Source organism: Sebastes umbrosus, chromosome 5 (assembly GCF_015220745.1).
Source record: "Sebastes umbrosus isolate fSebUmb1 chromosome 5, fSebUmb1.pri, whole genome shotgun sequence".
In the NCBI taxonomy this organism is placed as follows: Eukaryota; Metazoa; Chordata; class Actinopteri; order Perciformes; family Sebastidae; genus Sebastes; species Sebastes umbrosus.
Genome location: NC_051273.1, coordinates 17,254,786 through 17,276,995, shown reverse-complemented (window position 1 = coordinate 17,276,995; position 22,210 = coordinate 17,254,786). Strand labels below are relative to the sequence as shown.

The 22,210-nt window shown below is 40.7% G+C and overlaps 1 protein-coding gene across 1 annotated transcript; it reads left to right on the top strand.

The window, feature by feature from the left end:
- The first annotated feature begins 1,254 nt into the window (after nucleotides 1–1,254).
- Nucleotides 1,255–10,270, top strand: lpl (lipoprotein lipase). The gene is made up of 10 exons (XM_037770086.1): nucleotides 1,255–1,511; nucleotides 2,421–2,626; nucleotides 3,375–3,554; nucleotides 4,368–4,479; nucleotides 5,547–5,789; nucleotides 6,391–6,633; nucleotides 8,076–8,196; nucleotides 8,407–8,586; nucleotides 8,715–8,822; nucleotides 8,944–10,270. The coding sequence occupies exons 1-10, from the start codon at nucleotides 1,406–1,408 to the stop codon at nucleotides 8,993–8,995; spliced, it is 1,551 nt and encodes a 516-aa protein (XP_037626014.1). The 5' UTR covers nucleotides 1,255–1,405; the 3' UTR covers nucleotides 8,996–10,270.
- Nucleotides 10,271–22,210: the final 11,940 nt, after the last annotated feature.

Here is a 22,210-nt window from a genome sequence, read left to right as displayed (position 1 = left end):
TACTTGAGCACACATTTGAGGTACTTGTACTTTTCTTGAGTGTTTCCATTTAGTGCAACTTTATACATCTACTTCACAGCTCTTTGACTTTTTATTACATTACTTTGACTGCTATTGTTAGCTACGTGTTACTTTACAAATTAAGATTTTACACAGAAAACATATAAGTTTATAAAATACAATATGTTGCTTTGTTATAGTTTAAATTACAGAACAAAATTAGCACCTCAGCAAACTACAACAATAAAAGGCTGCTCACACATCAATACAGCAGTAGTACAATTGAATGACATAACATGTAATAATAATAATAATAATAATAATAATAATAATACAATGTATTTCTACTTTTCAAAACCAGAGTTACAAGGTCCTTCACAAAATATGATTAAAAGAAAATCATACATATAAAATTCAATAAAAACAGGGATTTTAGTAAGTGTTTAAACATAGAGAGATAAAAAAAAATTAAAAAAACAACATTAAAAACATTTTTAAAAGATATTATATAAATACAAGCCTGTACAGTTTTTTTTTTTTATAAATTTTTTAAACTTTAAACTAGTAGGCTAACAGGAGCCATTTGTCTGCATTGAGCACTTACTTTTTGATACTTTAAGCACTACATTTTGCTGATAATACTTGCGTACTTTTACTAGAGTATAATTTTCAATGCAGGACTTTTACCTGTGTATTATTGGCTTGAATGTGTAAAAAAAAAGAGATTAGTCAAATATTTTTTCCCACATAAATTATAAATAAATAAATAAATTAAAAGCTTCTTTTTTTTCTTCCTTTTTTCATACTTTTACTAGAGTATCATTTGCAATGCAGGACTTTTACTTGTGTATTATTGGCTTGAATTGAAATATTTTTTCCACATAAATAATAAATAAATAAATAGATAAAAATCTTCTTTTTTTTCTTTTCAACAGTTTATTATAAATTATTTGGGATTATTATTATTTTCCCAATGAGCAGTTGTCCTAAAGTCTGAGGCAACTCCCCTGTAATTTCTTAAAAATCTAACAAGCTAATTAATGGATGATAATTGGCACGAATGACACAGTTTAAAGCTAATAATAGGAGTCCTGTGTGCTGGTGTTACTCAGTTGAAGCAGGTTGAGAATGATTTCCCTCTGGTGATTCAGAGCTGGGACAAAGTTTAAACCCCGCCCCCCTAAACCCCATCAGCCAATCACGTGTGAGTATGCAAATGAGCCACCCATAAAGATAACTTGGAGCTGCAACTGTGACAGACCATAAGAAACTTTACTCCTAAACCACAACTCCACACCACTTTAACATAATACACGCTTGGATATACAACTGGTCGACATCCAGAGAACTTTTTACCAACTTTTTTTATTATTCAGGATATTTTAGAAAAAAACTTCTCAGTAATATGGGAAAAGAAAATATCTGTTTTTTGTCTGTTTGGATAATTTTGGGAAAAATCTTTGCAACTTTTTCTTCTGACCCTGAACTCAACACAGCCACCACTGAGTTTGGTAAGAGAGACTTTATTACTTTATCAGTGTGTTTGCATTGTGACAACTTCATAGCAGGCAGGATATTATTTATTATCATGATTCATCCGGGTTAATTAATTACTGATGTTCCTTGTTTGACCGCGAGTAACCCCCTGAAACGCTTTGCAGGTCTGCATCCTATTTCATACCATTCAGGTCCATGTGTGCATGAAGGAAAGCGGCTGCTATTCAGGCCTTTTGTCTGCAGGAAAAAGAAAAAAAAAGCAGTGAAAAATATTTAAAAATCGAATAAAATTGTACTATTTCGAGGTTCAAATACAAAAAAATACTAGTTTGTATTGATAAATAAGACTTTTACTAAATTTCTCCACTTAAAACCATTTAGCCTTAGGTTATCTGTTTTTTTAAAGGCATTTTAAGTAATTTTAAGTATTATAAAGTTACAAAACTGGACTCACTGGACGTATATAATTAGTTGAGATGTTTTTTATCCACTTTTAATCAACGTAACTTAACTGAATGTCTTAAGAAAATCAATACTATTAACAATATTTTGAGGTTTAATTCATTTAAATGTTGGTAAAAAATGCAGTGGAGACAAAAGGGGGCGACACTGTCATGCTCTATGCCTCTACTGGTTCACTGACTCACTTAATGATTGAGAGGAGCAGCAAGGTTATGTAATTTGCATGAAAAAGTTTGTCAGTTTCAGTGTCTTCTGCAAGTCATCTTGTGATAAAACTGTTTCAAATTGCTGCCTGATTGTTATATGGATGCATATACCTGGAAAGTGTAATAATAATAATGTTATAAATGTACCTCTTTCCTGCTCAGAATCCCTGATTGGTGCATGCAGTCCTCCACATTTCTGTCACACCATAATAATCTAATGCAAACTGTTTGTATGTTGTGTGTGTGTTGTAACAGTAAACTCCACGTTCACCGCTACTCCCCTGCCGACCACCACTGAATGGATCACAGACTACACTGACATCGTGTCCAAGTTCTCCCTGCGAACTGTGGACATCCCAGATGATGACATGTGCTATATTGTGCCCGGCCAGCCAGAAACCATCAAGGAGTGTGAATTCAACTCAGAGACGCAGTCCTTCATAATAATACATGGCTGGACGGTACGTTAAAGTACATGCATTTCATGTAAAATCATGTTAAAATCACAGTTATCTTATGGTTGCCCTGCTTGTTAGTTATGTATGTAGGTAATGTGCACTATTTTGTTTTGGTCCTATTTGATGAAAAACCTCTAGTGCCCCTCTGACTCTGAGATACAGATGAAAAAATGCCATAAAATTGTATGTTGCATGAACATAAAGTAGAGTTTGAGTCTTGCCAATGCAATATTGAAATAGCTAACAAACTGATCATAAATGTTGAGCCAACTCCAAACTAACCGGTCCGGTCGAGGCAGATGGCCGTCCACCCAGAGCCGGGTTCTGCCAAAGGTTTCTACCTGCTAAAGGGGAGTTTTTCCTTGTAATTGCTGGGTAATAATGCATGCTCATGGGGGGATCTCTTGTTGGGTCTCTCAATTATAGACTACGGTCTAGATCTACTCTAGATGAAAAGTGCCTCTACATAACTTCTGTTATGATTTGACGCTGTATAAAAATTAATTGAATTGAATATAACAATAAATAAATGCACATTTCCGAGCAGACAGGCTGAGAGCAGTGAGTTAGCTTTGTATCTCCTCCTGTAATGTGATTTAGAGCCGGTCATGCACCCAGATTTGGCTCTTCTCCAACCACAAGACACAGAATGAGGGCTAAGGCCAGCATAAATCACGCCACCCTGCAGCTGACCTCAGACCATGTGCGTGACCATGTGTGTGTGTGTGTGTGTGTGTGTGTGTTCCTATAGGTGACGGGGATGTTCGAGAGCTGGGTGCCCAAACTGGTGTCTGCTCTCTACGAGCGTGAGCCCAGCGCCAACGTGATCGTGGTGGACTGGCTGACCCGCGCCAACCAACACTACCCGACCTCTGCGGCCTACACCAAACTAGTGGGCCGCGACGTGGCCAAGTTTGTTGCATGGATACAAGTGAGTGTTTTTATTGTTCGGTGTCACAGCTGGGTCACATTCTCCACATCCTCTTTGTCGAAAAGTGGATTTGGGCCACTGTCAAGTCAAGCCCAATACCACAAATCACAAATTTGCTTCAGGGGCCTTTACAATCTGTACAGGGTACGACACGCTCTGTCCTTTACAGTACAACCCTCTCATCAGATAAGGAAAAACATAACCAAAAAAACTGGAAGTAAAAAACTGGAAGGAACCTCAGGAGTAATTACATAACGAAAATACAACATAGACAATCCAGGACTTCTTTTGGATCACCAAATGTTTCACCACATTCTACGTTAATCTGCCAGCAAAGAGCAGCCGGAGAATCTGTGACAAACTTGTATCTTATTATGTAATGTTTTTGATCCCAGCGGCGCTGCTTGTGGATATGTTTCCCTTCTGGTTATGATCTTTAATGCCCTGTAAAGGCGTTTTATGGCCGTGTCTGTGGCTCACAGCAGCCTCTCATTACAAGGCTCACTATTTAGTGAAGCTCAGACATTGTTTGAGGGCAAAAAGGTGGTACCGGCACGAATAACGCCGCCAATTGTTTGTCCTTTGTGTACGTGACTACCAAGTTTAAGCTTGCAGAGTTTTGGCAAAAGCATAAAATTACACAAATTAATCCTCATCTTGGATTATTTCCCAAAATCTATTAAGACTTGAACAGAGTGCTGCTGTGCTTTGCCAGGGAAACAGCCTCCAGCAAGTCTGGGATTCACTTTAAACTGTTTTTAAAGCATGGCAACGTGTTCCTCTGGAACATCTCATCCATCTCCTCCCTTTCAGAAAGAGCTGCAGTTGCCCTGGGAGAGGATCCATCTGCTGGGCTACAGTCTGGGAGCACATGTGGCTGGAATCGCCGGAGATCTGACAGACCATAAAATCAGCAGGATTACAGGTGAGAACGGTTCATTTAAAGGGGACATATCTTGCTCATTTTCAGGTTCATACTTGTATTTTGGGTTTCTACAAGAACATGTTAACATGATTTAATGTTAAAAAAAACACTTTATTTTTCTCATACTGTGTGTCTGAATATACCTGTATTCGCCCTCTGTCTGAAACGCTCCGTTTTAGTGTAAACACCGGAGCTTTGTCTCTTTGCCTCTATACTCTTTGCTTTCTCTTTGTGGGCGGTATATTCTAATGAGCCTGCAAGTGACATAGGAAGGGGAGCCAAATCTGAATGGCTTGTTGAATCACGTTTTCTGATCTAGGCAGCCGAAAAAAACCTGACTGGGTTGTCTTATTTCACAGTTTGTGGGTTGATAGACACTCCATATACCCAAATGTATGTGTACAAGCACTGAAAAAGTGAGTTCTTCATGATATGTCCCCTTAAACCAATGGATCATCATCTGCTTACTTTACATACAGATAAACAGTATGAGCATAGATATATATAACTGGAAAGTGCGTCATTGTCATTAGTGCAGTGTGCAACCTCCCTTTTAAAAAATGCATGACTACATTTACGACCATGTGTATTGTGTTTTAGCTATAAGCATTTTGGCTTATGTGATACACACATTTTATTGTCTAAATTTAGTCTCTGAGCCAATGAATTCAAGCGTGCAAACATACCATACCGTAGTGTAATGTAATATACTCGTAAAAACAAAACAACACACCAGTGAAATATAATCCATTACATTCCATGTCGGTATTGTACATGTGCATGTAGCCAGTTAGCGGGTCCAATCCCTCTATTTGTCACTATGGAGTTTATTGAGCTTGGAAATCTCTCTGACCTGCTTAGTATGATGGTATGTTTACTGCGTAAGAACCCACAATCAGTGCTTCACATTGTTCTGAGCCTCAGTGTTTCTGCAGAGCTGCACACGCAGAAAAGAAACCAAATGATACTCAATTGTTTGAAAGTACAGTTTTATAGGTAGATAAGATTCAAGAGACATTTCTTTCTGCTTATATGTGTCTTTGCCTTGGCTCTCCTGTTTTTTCTAGGTCTGGATCCTGCTGGTCCCACCTTCGAGCACGCGGACAACCAGAACACCCTGTCCGAAGACGACGCCCAGTTTGTGGACGTTTTGCACACCAACACCAGGGGCTCCCCGGGCCGCAGCATCGGCATCCAGAGATCCGTGGGCCACATCGACATTTACCCGAACGGAGGCACTTTTCAGCCGGGCTGCGACATCCAGAACACACTGATGGGGATCGCATTGGAAGGCATCAAGGGCCTCCAAAGTATGTACTCCAAATACTTCTCGTTGTTTGGTTCCTCACTACACTTCTGCTTGTGATGATGCCTTGGGTTTCAATTTCTATACTGTAAACTAAACTTCTAAAGTAGATGACCACGTGGCATCCAGTAGCCAGTAGTGTGGTGTTTTTAATAGACAATTTATGTCATGTGTTCGCTGAACATGCAAAAGTTATGTGTAAGAGATGAAAGCTCAAATTTAGGGAGAACCTTTTACTCCGGTTGCTCAGATCTAGTGTGTTACTGACCTTCTTTTTGCAACAACAGTGTTGTAAACCCACAAGATGGGCTTTTGTAAGTTTACATGGTGTCAACAGACACTTTGAGTCTATAAAAGCTTTCAGTGCTACAGTTGAAATATGTTTGCCTCCAGTCATAGCAGCCACAGATTCACAGTACGTCCCCCAGCTGTTGTGTTTTAAGTGAGACAAGCGAGACTAAGTGAGAAATGCCCTCTGGGTCAACGCTGACATGTCAAAAGTCGTAAAAAAGCCACACATGAGGAAGACATTTTCTCCATTGCATGATGTTGTGTGAAAGAAGACGCAGAGGTCTCACAGCTCCCTGTACTTCTGTGTGCTGCAGATATGGACCAGCTCATCAAGTGTTCCCACGAGCGCTCCATCCACCTGTTCATCGACTCCCTGGTGAACACCCAGCAGCAGAGCATGGCCTACCGCTGCAACTCTAGAGAGACCTTCAACAAGGGGATGTGCCTCAGCTGCAGGAAGAACCGCTGCAACAAGCTGGGCTACAACATAAACAAGGTCCGCTCGGCCCGCAGCACCAAGATGTACCTCAAGACTCGCGAAATGAGTCCTTACAAAGGTAAATACCGGGGGGAAAAGAACATGTAGAGAGGCATTTGTAGGTTTTGTGTTCTGTGCAGGGCAAGAAAATAGAAGAAAACTACTGTAGAAAAGTATGTCTGGGTTTAAGTACTTTACCGAAGATTAGTAAGAGTTGAGTTAATGGATCCGCATACCTTAACTGGAGTAATCCTCAGTGTGTGAGCTACTGTTGCTGAATGTACTGAGAGCGGACGTGGTTGCTTGGAGCTGGAATTAATATTAGTACAGTTGGCGTTGGTACAAATAGATTACACACACATAATGTTCACACACAAGACATGTACAACAAGTAGCATGTATTCAGGAGGTCACATGATGAAGAGGTCATGGGTATTTTAGTGGCTCGGGGGTATGCTGAGGTAATGCAACACCACTGCACCACTTTTCAATGGAAAAGTTTATTTAAAGACGATGAATTTGATATACAGAGCATTAATATAGCAGCAAACAGCTATTTTCTATGTAAAGATAAAGAGGAGTTATGTCTAATGAAGTCGCTCTCCCTCTGTGTTGTAATCCGATCTTCTCCGTGCTTAATTGATATAATTGGCCCAGCCGTGCATGCCTTTTAGTGCATGTGAGCGTGCCCCACTGGCTAGCTCACGGCCGCCTCTCTGCACTGCTCTCATGCAGCAATTACAGCTGATAACGGCGTACCGACTGATGGCGTCGTCGCACAAGTGTAGCACCCACCCTCCGGTCCCCCCTCGGGTTAGCTCTGTCAGCACTTTTGCCGTTGTTTTGACTACGTTTGTACAGTGAAAATGAAACTGAACGCTGTGAACACGGGACACGACCTAACAGCTGATTGTAACGTGAAAGTGAAACTTAACACACGGGATACAAACAACGGTGTCCTGAATGAAAGCCTTGTGTTTGTTGGACCCATCCACCTCCCCTCCCACTTGCCCTGTGTCTGTCTTTTCGCTCTTTAAACTACGTCACCACACTTTCTCTGAGCGTTTACCGTTGCCGCGGCTTGGTTTATATTATAGTTAATGGACCGCCCGGTGTGTTTCATATGGTGTGTTTCATAAGGTAATGAACGCCGACAGCCGCGACAAAGCCTCAGTATTTGACGCCCTGGGAATGAGAACGGGCTGCGCATTTAGCACCTTTAAGTCTACTCAGCAGTATTTTTGTGCAAAGATTAGCATGTTTAGAACGGAAATAGTTCTAAAGTTATGATTATACTGTATACGAGGGTGTGTGAATGTAACCGACCAGGATTTAGCACAAATCTGTGTTTAAATGCAGCACTGTGACAGTCACATGAAGACAGAGGAAGGTTACATAAGGGCTTTTAAAGCATTAAACTGACTTTAAGTAGTGGTATGAGAGACGTGGGCCAGTTGCTGAGAATGCGTCAAGCTATAAAAGTGTGTCTAAAGTGTAAACTGTCTGTTTCTTCTCTCGTAGTTTTCCACTATCAAGTGAAGGGACATTTCTTCAGTGAGGACCGACTGAGCTTCACCGAGCAGCCGATGAAGATTTCTCTGTATGGAACCGTCGGAGAGAAGGAGGACATTCCCTTCGTCCTGTACGTACATTAAACAGTACAAAATAACACAAACATGAACGTGGAAATCACAAGTAGACACATGGTCAACAACAGTGTTTCCTGACTCTAAATAAAGACATGAATGCACTCGTGCTGCATATGTCACACACAAGCATGCGCACATACATACTATGGATGCCTTCGTTGCTGCTGACCTTTGACCGCTGCTCTTCCTTTCACCCTGCTCAGGCCGGTCCTGGACGGTAATACCACCTTGTCCTTCCTCATCACCACCGATGTGAACATCGGAGACCTGATGATCGTGAAGCTGCGCTGGGAGAAGGACACCATCATTAGCTGGTCCTGGTGGGGCAGCAGCAAGTTCCACCTCCGAAAACTGCGCATCAAGTCCGGGGAGACCCAGTCCAAGTGAGTCCTTGGTTATATCACAAAGATATGAGAATAAACTAGAATAGATCCAGTGACACTTCACACTGGTGGTTTTTTGATTTCTTCTATTTTTTGTTTTAAGTTTTTTGTTCTCTGTGTGATTTCAGGGTGATCTTCAGCGCGAAGGAAGGAGAGTTTACCTACCTCGTCAGGGGAGGAGAAGAGGGAGTCTTTGTCAAGTCAAAAGAAGACAACATGAGCCGTCAAGAGAAATTGTAAGTTTCCTTTACATGGAGCTTGGTTATTTATTGTCAATTATTAATTGGTGCATTTAAAAATCCTGTTTTATGAGAAGCAGAGGCTCTCCTGCTCATTGTTGTCTTTTCTTCTCTGCAGGAGGCACAAGCTGAAGACGCAGGGCACTCTTTATGGGCAGAACGACGCTTGAAGTTGCACTTGAACACATCATCGTGCACAGCATCCATCTCCTACACACATAGCCAAAGATGGATAACACAGCAACACTGGGAACGCCTTAACTGGACATATACTGAACGCTGTGTTTCTTTTCTGCCTCATGACTTCTACTCCCAGTGCAAACCAGCACCAAACTCATATTCACCGTGCTGGAAATCAGTCCGCTCACAAGCTCCTCTCTGCATATTCTGCTGCCGAAAAATGTTACAGGTTTCTTCGTGATGATGTGCTCACTTTCAGTAGCTTTTTTGCTGCATATCTTTGTAATCATTTGTTTCTGCTTTTGTAGCCCATATGTACTGTTTATACTGATTTTGATGTGTTTTGAAGTGGTGTTTCCTTTGCCTATGTGAACTTGGATTATTGTTGATGTATAAATGATTCAGAGTGAAAGGCATAATTTAGGCACATCTTTTTTTTATTCTTAAATGCGCAAAATAATCATTTTTGTCCCTAATATTTGTCTTTATCGAGCCACTAATTGCCAACAATCGACAGGGACCAAAGAAGTATTTACAATCTACTGAACGGAGAATCACAGCGGTCTTTGTAAATACCTTTTTTCAATCAGTATTTTATATATATTTTTAAATATGAGTGATGTGTTGATATCTGATCTCTTGAAGCCTTGCTTGTTCTTTGATTGCGTTTTGGTTATTGTGTCACTGGTCACTTTAAAAGGCTCTCTGTCCCCTGCAGCCATTTAGATGTTACGGTCATTGAGATTGCGGTCCAACAGGGACATTTTTTTTTAGTTTGGGTAATTTTTTTTTCGTGAAATTGAACTGAGGTCACTTTTAAATCCAGTAATGGCTAGGTGCTCCATAGTTACTTCATGAACGGGCCAACAGTGTCTCACCTGCAACAGTTTACCTCATTGACTACAACATGCCCTTATTTTGAAAAGGTCAAACATTACAAAACATGCAAGCCTTGGTAATTTGTGATGGACTGGCCTACATGTTAGCCATAATACATCTCAAGAATACTTCATATTGTATTTATTGAATGTACATTTATATATTTGTATATTAAGCTGTAATATATTTTCTTTGCGGGCTTCCATTGTGTATTTTCTTTTTTTATATATAAATGAAGCGTTTTGTGATTTTGTGCACGGCAAGGCTTTGGAAAGATCGATCAAATTGGTCTCCATGCCGGCTGTTCAGTGAATTTATGAACTGAAATGCAGTGCACTGTATAAATGAAGAGCCCAGGATGGTTTAATAAAGACATAAACCACATATTACAAATATTCCTGACTGCTCCAGTTGCTTTTAGATAATAATTAAATCATCAAAAGATTGTGGAGAATATTGGAGATAAAGTTGTCACTCGCCATTTCATGGATGAAAAATACTGCCTGGAACATGTATAAACATGACCAAGAACTTCCACATGCAGTATATCTCATCGATTTTAAAAAGCAGGTGAAAATATATATTTAAATATCAGTGATGACAGCTGATCCCTCTAGGGGAAACATCTGGAGGCTGACAGCTCCTTCATTCAGGCTGACAAAGTGATAAATCTTCTATCAAAGGGAAAAAATGAAAAACATTAACAGAAAATGATTTTAAATGTGCTGAATATTAAACTATACTCCATATGATACCAATTTTGGCAATTAAAAATGTTAATGTATGTTGCAAAAATCCACTTAGTGTCAATGCAAACTCTGCGTGGTTGCCTCTTATGTCACAGTTAACATACATACAGCATATGTTTTATTATGATTCTGATTTATATGTACGAGTTTGAGTTTATATATACCAGGCGTGATTCCAGCCCCTGTAAAGAGACTTTTTAGAAAGTTTTAAACAAGTGAAGAGTCTTGTATAGGCAGTATTTCAAACCCACTCACATAAAATCATAACGAAAACCACACTGAGCAGCTTGAGGTAAAGATACCCCGTAGAGTTTTTTATTGTGCACAGACACATTTTCATTTCCACCCGATGTTTCTCACCAGAACACAATGTACAACTTACATTTCCAAAATCCAGTTTTTTAATGCATTGGTCACATTTCATGCTCATATTGATTTGCTTTCTTTTCTGCAATCTAATTTAAAACATGGACGTTATTTATAGCCACACCGGCGTCATGGCTTTAGGGCTGACAATGTCAGTTGGAAAATATTCACAAATCCCTATTCCTCAAGTGATGAATCTCAATGACTTTGGTAATGACTTGGAGTTGGTGGCAGTTTATGAGGTTAGTTTACCCCTCAAATCTAATCTCAACCTCAGCTATACTTTGAGATTATGCTACCAGAGTTTGCTAACATGCTAACAATAACAGGAGCCTGATGTTGAACTGAGCCTGACAAACTGAGTCTGAAGTCCAAACTATGCGACAACTAATGTCTGTTTGTCTTATTATGTTTAATATTAATATATTATGGCCCTCTTTATACTACATTTTCTGGGGACATTGTAGCTATACAATCCAATATAAGAAGAATACAAATTCAAAATTTGTTTTAATGGCTGTAATGGCAATTTTCATATCTGCAGTTTAACACTGTACCTTTAGATAATCTCAGGGCCTCACATGTTCAACTTCGTCACCATAGGATAGTGACCTGACATTTTAGGTCTCTGTAACTGCAAACAACAGATTGCTGAAATACTTGTTATGTCTTGTGATGCTCTGTTGTCTGCTGTGTGCTGACGCATTGATACACTTTCTATCCTTCTCTTCTTTTCTTCTTTGCACTTATCTTCATGTTATGCTTTAAATGTATAAATACTGACTACTCTTTGTATTCGGGGCTCACTTGCCACAGTCCACAACAGGTGGCTGTGCTCGTGAGTCCATCTGCAGTCCATCTGCAGATGTTTTAGTTATTAATGTATGCCTTTTTATTAAATTCACTGAAAGACAAGTTGTTACGTTGGTTTGTGTCTTGTTTTAACAGAAACTGCCACCACAATTTGGCGTTGTCGGCAGGATCACTCGTGTGAGCGGGACCGCTGGAACTCTGTGCGAGGGTAAAGACCGTGCACGGCTGGAGTCCGGGACTCTAACCTCAACCTCCCTATAAAAAGGGTGTAGAAGTGGGGGCCTGACGCCGGACGACCAAGTCTCGCTCACCGCTGTGATCCAAAGAACCAGGTGGCAAAGAAAAAAAATAAACAACTCTGTCTTTCTGGTAAGTAAGAATTCATTGATAAAAAGGCATACATTAAAAGATTTCATTCATATGGCGTCTGTACAGGGGGATACAGTATCTGTACAGGGGGATAAAGCGCTGTTGTGGGAATGAAGAAAGTGATTCTCCCACTTTGAGGGTGGTTGTGACAGACATGTCAACAGGGCAAGTGTTAGACGACCGCTGTAGAATCCAGGGCTAGCACAATACGGTACCAAGGAGTTCTGGGAACTCAGAGGGATAACATCAATACACTGTAATCACACATAGTGTAATAATAATAATAATATTGCTATCTTTTTTCTTTTGATCCAGTGGACTGATCACCCACTAGAAGAAAAAGAAAAAAGAGGGGGGGAAAGAGTAACTAAAAGTAAGACCTTACTGGAGTTAAAGCATAACCCCCTGTAGGAGTTGAAGTATATAAAGGTACAACCACCTGTAGAAATCTCTAAGCAAAAATCTTGATAAAAAATTCTTTCCCTTCCTTAGTCCATGGCCCTTAACTAAAAAGTACATTGATATTGAAGAGATCTTGAAAACTATTTTTTAAAATAGGTGCAAATCATAGTAAACTCAAAGGATTGTGATAATCCACCTCAATTAATGTCGACTAACATCAAAGATATGACCACCAAATACAGCAAACAGTAAAAGGTATTTGACCAACTTGACGTGTGGGTTAACGAGTGTGGATTTCTAAGCACTGGCAGTTTTAGCATAAGACAGCTCCAAGCTTTAAAAAACAAAGTAGAAGAAGCAACCATCAGGGACAGAAAACAAAAAAATCAGGGACAGCACTACTAAAATCCATGTCTCAGTGTCTCAAACTAGATCCTGATCTGGACTCGACCCCGCAACGACAACAGCCGGCCCAGGCAGTGCTGCCCAGCGCTCCATCTCCACCTCCATCGCCACCTCTGCCTCCACCAGTGGAAGGAGCCATGACGGAGGAAGAGGGCAAAACAAGCTCAGCAACCAAGCCGTTACCATACACTGCCCCTCGCACACCATAACTGGACTTTGCAACGGTGTAAAGACTGCTTTCCCAGTGAGAATGGACATTGGCAAAATCTCACTGTGCAAGCAGAGAGACTATGAGACTGTGTCTGCGTACCTTATCAGACTCACAGAGGTTCACAACACACAGTGGCCTCCTACGACCAGCTGCATTGAGGGGAAACAATGAGGTCAGTCCCTGGGAAGCTCATCTTCGGGACCGCTTCATCAATGAGACCAGAGATCAGTGAGATGATAAAACGCATTTACATCACTTTGGGAATGCGGAAACCTTGAGACTGTCGAGAATCGCGCCATGGCAGAAGGGATGGAGGCAGGGGGAGATCCAACGCCTGCTTCAGATGTGGAAAGATGGGATACTGGGCAAGGAATTGCCCTGAGAACCAGGACACACAGGCTGATTGACTAGCGGAGGGGTCGAGGACAGTGAAGGATTCATCTAGCTTTGACACGGAGATGGGAAACAGTGACCTATCTGCACATCAGACACGTAAGAACACAAACACTCTTTTCTGTTATCAAAACACTGTCCGATTAACCTGATGGGGAGAGATTTTATTGTTTTACTGGGGATAGTTTTGATATCTACACCACAGGGCATAGTTGTAACCAGAATTAGCAAACAACATCTTTTTTCAAATATAGTAAAGAGGACCTGTTATATGCCTACCAGTGGAAAATCCCAAACACTGCTCTTAACTCTGTTAATGACACTCTCATAAACCAAGCTACAGCTCTCTCCACAGCCACACACAGATATTATGAGAAAACATGACTTGCAATGCACCTCGCTTATCTCTTTTTGGAGTAGACAGTGAGTTTGAAAACAAATGGTACAGAGAGGGCCTTGATAAGGACAAACTCAAGCTTGACTGGCTGTTTCAGTGACTCTGCCTGACACACTTTTTCAGTCTCTATTTCAGATACCACACTCTGATCCCAACGTCTCATTGGTCAAATCGAAGGATGAAAGGTGGCAAGAATTGGGACCTTAGACTAAAAGGTGTAATGATGCTACAGGTTGGGAGTGAACAGTGGACCCCAAAGTTGATTTTCACGGGGTCTCTGATTCTCTGCTGTGGTAAACGCGACAAATTTTGCCCTTACACAATATAAGATTATCTGGACACCTGAAGCAGAAAAAAGCTTTTGTTGATTTGAAGCTAGCTCTAAATCTCCTCCAACATTGGACCTAACAGACTGCACCAGACCATTGACACAGACTTTTGACGACCGGGGTGGGTACATGACATAATACTAATGCAGGAGCATGGGGGACGACAGAGACCTGTTGCACAACTTCTCCGACAAACTGACTAAACCTGGAGAAAACACATGGCCATCTTTTTATCTTTTTTATTTTTCATTTTTATTTTCATTCCTATGCCTATATTATATTAGTTTTTTTTTTTCATTATCTTATATGTGTTACAGAGTACATCAGACTTGTTAAATTGATTATGCATTTTCCTTGTGCTAAAGCTATGATTGCCTCTTTGATCAAATCTACTGTTGGACAATATGTACATACACCACAGCTGGAGAAAGGCATTCCTGACCTTTTTCCACCTCCAGGGTGGACGCCACCATTTTATGATGATATTGTCTGAGTTTAATTCCTTCTTTCTCATATACTTAAATCAAAATCACATAGTATCTTCACACTTTGATTTTGTGTATTACAACGGTGCTAGTAGTAATCAGATATGTTAATTAATTAAGTGAGCATAGAATGCTCAAAGGGAGGAATGTAATGGCAATTTTCATATCTGCAGTTTAACACTGTACCTTTAGATAATCTCAGGGCCTCACATGTTCAACTTCGTCACCATAGGATAGTGACCTGACATTTTAGATCTCTGTAACTGCAAACAACAGATTGCTGAAATACTTGTTATGTCTTGTGATGCTCTGTTGTCTGCTGTGTGCTGACGCATTGATACACTTTCTATCCTTCTCTTCTTTTCTTCTTTGCACTTATCTTCATGTTATGCTTTAAATGTATAAATACTGACTACTCTTTGTATTCGGGGCTCACTTGCCACAGTCCACAACAGGTGGCTGTGCTCGTGAGTCCATCTGCAGTCCATCTGCAGATGTTTTAGTTATTAATGTATGCCTTTTTATTAAATTCACTGAAAGACAAGTTGTTACGTTGGTTTGTGTCTTGTTTTAACAGAAACTGCCACCACATGGCTTTATGCCTTATTAAATTACAAGTATATATCCAATGAATATTGTACAAGAAGAACAGTCTACATCTAAAGAAGCTGTCATAGCTAACTGTGGTCAACGTATCCTCAAACAACGGTTCATATGATATCTCATGAAAAGTTATTCCTAATTTTTTGTGCATTTTCCTATGAATTTCCAGCATCAATTTCCGCTCCAGTCTTTTCCAAAATAAACTTCTTCGTCTTCACGGGAAACAACTTTGTTATGTTTAGGCAAGGAAATGTTATAATTAGGTTTAGGAAAGACGGTAGTTAAGTTACATCACAACAGAAGTGGTTACGCGACAGCAGAAGTGGCGTAAAGAAGTTACATGACAAATAAATCAACATTGACTTCCAGTTTCTAGTTTTGATTGAAAGTCCAGTGTTTTTTGACCCACCCATCCACCCCAGCCTCCTCCCTACGTTGCGTTTGTCGCTCTTTATACTTCCTTTACGTGGGTTACATATTGATTTTGTGTTATATACACAAATTACGGTGCATTGACTTTTCGTAGGTATAGCTACAAACAGTGTAAGAGAACTGCCTGCTGTGGAACATGCACTACATGTGTGTCTACGTACACAGGGGACCCCGTTTTTCAGTCTTCTGTGTCAAACATTTTTATTTTAATCAATCCAGCTGTTTACCTAAAGTGTACAACTACGACAGCTGTGTATTGAGCTCTGAGCACGAACAAGAGTGACCTACATTTTGTACTGCCTGAACGCATCCTGTTCAGACATTGCATTGAAGGACGACTGCCTATAACAAGCCATGCATCAAAACATCGCTCTGCAGTGGCACAAGTGGTGAAAAGCCCCACAGTGTTCCTTTAAATAAGTTGTTATTGATACAATAGAACTGAACTACCTCTCCTGCATGGCTTACAATTGTCTTAGCAGTTGTACTCGCCAAACACAAAGGTCACTGTCGATCAGCCAACATCTGAAGTCATTTAAAGCTCACATCCAACATGTTTTAATAGTTCAGGAATACAGTTGGTTGTTATCACTAAGCCAGCTTTGCTAGAAATTCAAAACATATTACATAACGCTGAATCAACCCACAGTATGAGTAAGAAAAAACAAATTTGTATCTCTGATTCCTCGAGTTAGTGGATTAGTTTCTCTGAAAGAGATTCCCACACGACTGCTGAAAAGCGGGAAAAGCATTGAGCAACAGTTGGGATCTTGACAAAATGCCAATCTGCTACTCAGCTGACGGCTGTTTTAAAGTTTAGAATTGATCAGATCTGCGAGTGATTAAATCGGTTAGCACTGCAGGTTCACAGCTGTGTGGAGTTTGCATGTTCTCCCTGTGTTCTCTCCGGCTTCCTCCCACAATCCAAAGACATGCAGGTTGGGTTAAATGTTGACTCTAAATGCCCGTATAGGTGTGAATGTGAGTGTGAATGGTTGTCTGCCCTGTGATAGTCTGGAGACCTGACCCCCGCTTTCACCCAATGTCAACTGTGATCGGCTCCCTGAATAGGAAAAGCGATTACAGATAATGGACGGATGGACTTTCAAACACTTTTTCAAAATGGGGATACAGAAGTAAAGATTCAGCTTTCTTCTGATCATCAAATGATCCACATTTAACTCTGAAAGATCTCTCGATGACATTCCTGATATCTATATTCTGTACAAATCAGCATTTTATGATTTTTAAACTCTTGCAAGGAAAAAACATTTGTTGTTTTCATTTCTTGAAGACCTCCAAGGTTGACCTGGCTTTTCCAGTATTCAGTGGAAATTCACAGCTACTTTTGAGCCTTGGCTGAGAACGAGTTGTTTCTAAAGAAAAGAGTAAAGTCTAAAAGCTCAGTACAATATCTGAACATATTTATGAAGTATATCTGACATTATACTAAAAAAGGTTTTCTTAAATTTTACCCCGCAGCAGCTGACAACTGGTGCAACACTAGAATATAGTTACATTTCTATAAGTGATAATGAATGCAAGCATCAGCATCATATTGCCCTGAAAACAACTGCATTAAATACCAGCTTATACGTAGCTTCCACAACATTACAAAACAGACAAATGGTGGAAACATTCCCTCATGACTTTGTGTTGTTAGTGGACGGGTGTTGTTGACTTTTAAAACCTGTTCAGTGGCCAGCAGAGGCCTGCAGCCATGTCTCTGTACTGACTCATTCAAGTTCTTTTTGTTTGTTTTGACCAACAATAGACACCGTAGGGAATAATCAGACTTGTATTTGTACAACATGTGATCGTTCCTAGAAATCAGGTTAGGAAATACGTCTTGGAAGTGCAAATTAAAGACATTTTGTTGTCTCCAAACTTTGTGGAGTTAGTGCTCGTCCACTCTCCCTCTCTGATGCTGGCACCAACAGATATCTGCTGTGGAGGTCTGGCGTCCTGGTTCTGCTCTTCATCAATTCCTCCTCCTCGTTGCCACGACTGAGTGTTTCCCCTCGCAGAGACAAGACAACGGGATCAGTGGGAATACAAATGCGGTCAGTGCTTTTCGAGGAAAATGTCATCATGTTTATAGAAGAGAAGCAGCTCATGAAGCCAGCTGGTCCTCTGTGGGAGCAAAGTCTTGTCTGTTTTTGTATGTGTGTGTTAGACTGTGTGGACTGAACCTCTTGTAGCAGAGCAACACTGAACTAAACAGACAATATTTTGCAGTTCTCATGACTTTTCAGATGAACAAAGGCAGGTGACTCAGAGTTTTTGCAAATAGCTACAGTTGAGTTAAAAGAATGCTTATTGTGTGAAGACTTGTCCTCACACGCAGACCACTGGAGCCTGATGGGCCGAATCAGCAGATTGTTTTAGTCCAATCAGAGAAGAGGAGGCTTCAGATGCTGCAAACCTGCTGAACTGGATGAAAGTAAAAGGATGTTTAATGGTAAATGGACTTGCTTTTATATAGTGCTTTTCTAGTCTTCCAACCACTCAAAGCACTTTACACTACATGTCAGCATTCACCCATTCACAAACTGATGGCAGGGGCTGCTAAGGTGCCAACTTTGCCCATTAGAATCTAATCTAAATACTCATTCACACACCGATGGCTATGCCTTCGGGAGCACTTTGGGGTTAAGTGTCTTGCTCAAGGACACATCGACATGTGACTCGGAGCAGCCGGGGATCGAACCACCGACCTTCCGATTGGTGGACGACCTGCTCTACCCTCTGAGCCACATCCGCCCTTAATAAAGAAAGTCACCTGTGGTTTGTTCGACAGCAAAGGCAACAGTATGTAATCATCTTTAACTATAGACCTGTACACAAGTAGATGAACACCATTATTTCTACAATTGGGCTGTTACTTTCAGTGCGACACATGAATATTCTTCATGTAACAAGTCTGAAGTTTATACAAATGGCGTGCGAGCTAAGAGCACGTACAAAGGTGTTTATGCTTAACGAGTTGTCGTTGCAGTATTCTCTGAAACGCCAGAGGGCGTACGGACAAAATATTCTGTGAAGAAGCAAGATGTCAACGAGTATTAACGGCAAAACTCTTCAATGCCAAGGAGGACTTGTAATTAACTATAAACTCATATCTAATATTCATGGACATTATCACCTACATTTTTACAATCCCTGTAAAGAAAAGAGTCAAGTATTAAATGTATTATATTGATGCTTTTATCTTATTGTGACACAAAAATTTGGGGGGTGCACAACCAAGCGCTGCGACAGCTTGTGGAGCCTTTTTATGCACAATAAGTGATGATGTCATTTTTGTGTGCACCCTCACGCTGGGGACTATATGGCGAGCATGAACTCGACTTCAGCCACTCTAGCGGTAGTGACGAGGAGATAACCAGCAAGTTGGGAAAACTCTTGCGAGATGGTTAAGGTTAGGCATTGATCTTGAATAGTTAAGGTCAGGATAGGTCGTCGGGCAGCGAGTCTTGCGAGAGTTTTTGCAGATCTCAGATCAGATTACACAATTTAAGGGTTACCTTCTGGTAGTAAAACACTCCCTATGATAATGCTAACATGCCGATGCTAAGCAGGTATAATGTTTACCATCATCCCAGTTCTAACATGCTAACATTTGCTAATTAGCACTAAAACCAAAGTACAGCTGAGGCTGACGGGAATGTCATTAGTTATATAGGTTCATAAACCAAAGTATTGGGCAAAGTCAAATGTTGACCTGCTGTTGGCGCTAAAACTCAGTGGGATTCATCCTCTGGGGACAATGAATGTCTGTAGCCTACAAAATATCATGGCAATACATGAGATATTTTAGTCTGGACCAAAGTGGTGAACCGACCGACACCACTAGTACGGCTAAAAACAGATTTAATAGATTTATTTAAGAATTGTTTTCATGTAATCACTCTTAACTGTCATCTGCTCTGCTCTAAGGTTATGTTTTCTTTGTTTCTTGTCATGTATTCATAGTTTCTTCATAGATTTCACTTCATTTCCTGCCCTGGTGTGTTTCCCGCCACCTTGATTAGTTTCACCTGTCTCTCGTTAGCCCTGCACTCCCCAGACCTCTGCTCACCTGTTTCCACTTCCCCATCAGTCAGAGGCCCAATCGTAACGTCCCCCCTAAAGCCTTCAGCCCTGAACCCTCGGGGACTTCACTGACATTTGAACGTCTTCCAGACTCCTGCCTTAGGAGTCTAAAGGTAACTGTCATTTTACTTGTCTTTGTCAAACTTTAAACATGAAGCAAAATGAAAAGAAATGGTTGATGAATAAACCAGGTGTGTAATATGGTCTAATGCTTTCATTCCTCGGATTTCATGTGTTTTTTATCTACCATCTTAAATCCTTAATGTTTCTGTGTAAATTTAAATATGCCTGGCTGAACACCCGTGTGCCATCCTCCTTGTTTATCGTTTTTTTTTTTATGTCTACGGGCTTCCCCTGGTAACCGTGGTAACCCTGTGTTTAACGTCACCAAGCTACGAATTGTTGGTATTTCCCTCGGGCAAAGTCTGCAGAAATACATACTTACAGAAAGTGTTCATAAAGGGCTCAAAATGTCAGCAAGAGAGCCCTCAAGAACTTGACGATTTGACAGTGGGACAGCCCTAAACCCTCACAGACCTTGCGAGAACGCGCCACAAAGTCTGTGAGTCTGTGAGTGTGGACATTGGGATTGGGCCTTAGGTCACTACATATACCGGTCCACTTTATTCCGTTGTCATATCATCATCATTGCTATGCAGTTCCTTGTACCTGCTCGCTACCTGTCTGTTATTTGTCTGCTGGACCCACTGTTTCCTCATCTGTCTGTATTTGGGTCCAATCCGTTTCTCTGCATTGCCAGTAGTGACACTTAATATATTGCGAATAATCTTTTAAATACATAGGAGACCGTTGTTTTGTACAATGCTCTCAGTTATGATAGCACATGTTCAAAAGTGTTACTGATGTAAACAAACCTTCAACAGCATGAGCAGGAGCTAATGACTTGGATCTAGTCGTCCATCAATGAACTGCATGTATATCAAAAGGGCTTTCATCCAAAACAAAAACCAGTTCATTTGGGAGAAATAGTGGTTTCTGATTATGTGTTTTCTGAATCAAGTTGTCCCTTTTATTACGCTGGTATCACACTGCTGTTAATTGGTTACAAAGTCAGTGGTTTGTTTTAACAAGTGTTACCGTGCATGTGAACTTTATTGTTCATTGACCTTCGCAGCGACAAGCTCGTAACTTTTCAACCATCTCCTCATCGGCCTCCTGCCCAGTTTGTCTTGGCATCTCCAGCCGCAGGTTTGGGCAACAAATCAGCCGCTGTGAAGCCAACTACTCTTGCTCCAACATGAGCACATAATCCCCTAGCTGGCATGTAACAACGTTTGTACCCTGTTAGTGAGTGAAAAGCTTTAGGTCAAAGGTGAGAGTTTAATGGAATGCCAGTTTCATTGCAAACCGGACAAAAGCTTTAAAGGAACAGTGTGTAGGATCTGGCGGTGTCTAACTGTGAGGTTGCAGATTAAAAAAACATCTCCCGTGTGCCGAGTGCGTAGGATCGCTATGGTGGCCAATGTGAAGAGCACTTAGAGTGTGTGTGTGTACGTGGGAAGTGAGTAGTGAAGCAAAAGATAGAGAGCGGCTTCAACGGTGAGCGAGCAACGTTATCGACTCCGACCCAAGCAGGAAAAGTTAACAGTGTTTGGTTTGTCCGTTCTTGGCTACTGTAGAAACATGGCGGACTCCGTGGAGAGGACCCGCTCCCTTTGTAGATATAAACGGCTCATTCTAAGGTAACAAAAACAAAACAACTCTTCTTTTCAAGTGATTATACACTAAATAAAACATGCTTATTAATATTATATTACATTTCTGTCAATAGATCCACCTAAATGTTACAGCCTTAAGGACCCTAAGTATTCTCTTTTAATAACCTATAATGCATAATTAATGACCACATTTTTTAAAACAATAGAGAGAGTTAGATCCTGATTTCAGCACACTAAAAATAATACTGCTTGCAGTTTGTGTCTCCTCTGTATTATCTCGCTCTCTCTGATGCCATGACGACAGCAGGTCAGTGAAAAGGGCCCCAAAATGCCCTTAAGAGGCCCCTCATGTCCAGCCGTCAAGCTGCCTGCGTCCAGGAATGTCGGGCAGAGATGGCCATGTAGGTAACGGGTGAAATATACTGCATATTCTTAGACTAGTTTGTCTGCTGCAGCACAACAGTAGCTCCTGTTTACCTGCTCCTCCAGCTGGCAGCACACAAACTGGCTGTAAATACAGGATTATTGGATTTAATTATCACTGTTTTATTGTATTCTTAATTTCCTTGTTGTGAAGTACTTTTTAAAGTTGTCACGA

What these genes read in the sequence shown, in the direction of transcription:
- lpl (XM_037770086.1), top strand. Translation starts at nt 1,406, where the DNA reads ATGGGAAAAGAAAATATCTGTTTTTTGTCTGTTTGGATAATTTTGGGA. An exon ending in TAATAATACATGGCTGGACG is followed by an intron (nt 2,627 to 3,374) that starts GTACGTTAAAGT and finishes GTGTTCCTATAG; the next exon opens with GTGACGGGGATGTTCGAGAG. An exon ending in CGAAATGAGTCCTTACAAAG is followed by an intron (nt 6,634 to 8,075) that starts GTAAATACCGGG and finishes CTTCTCTCGTAG; the next exon opens with TTTTCCACTATCAAGTGAAG.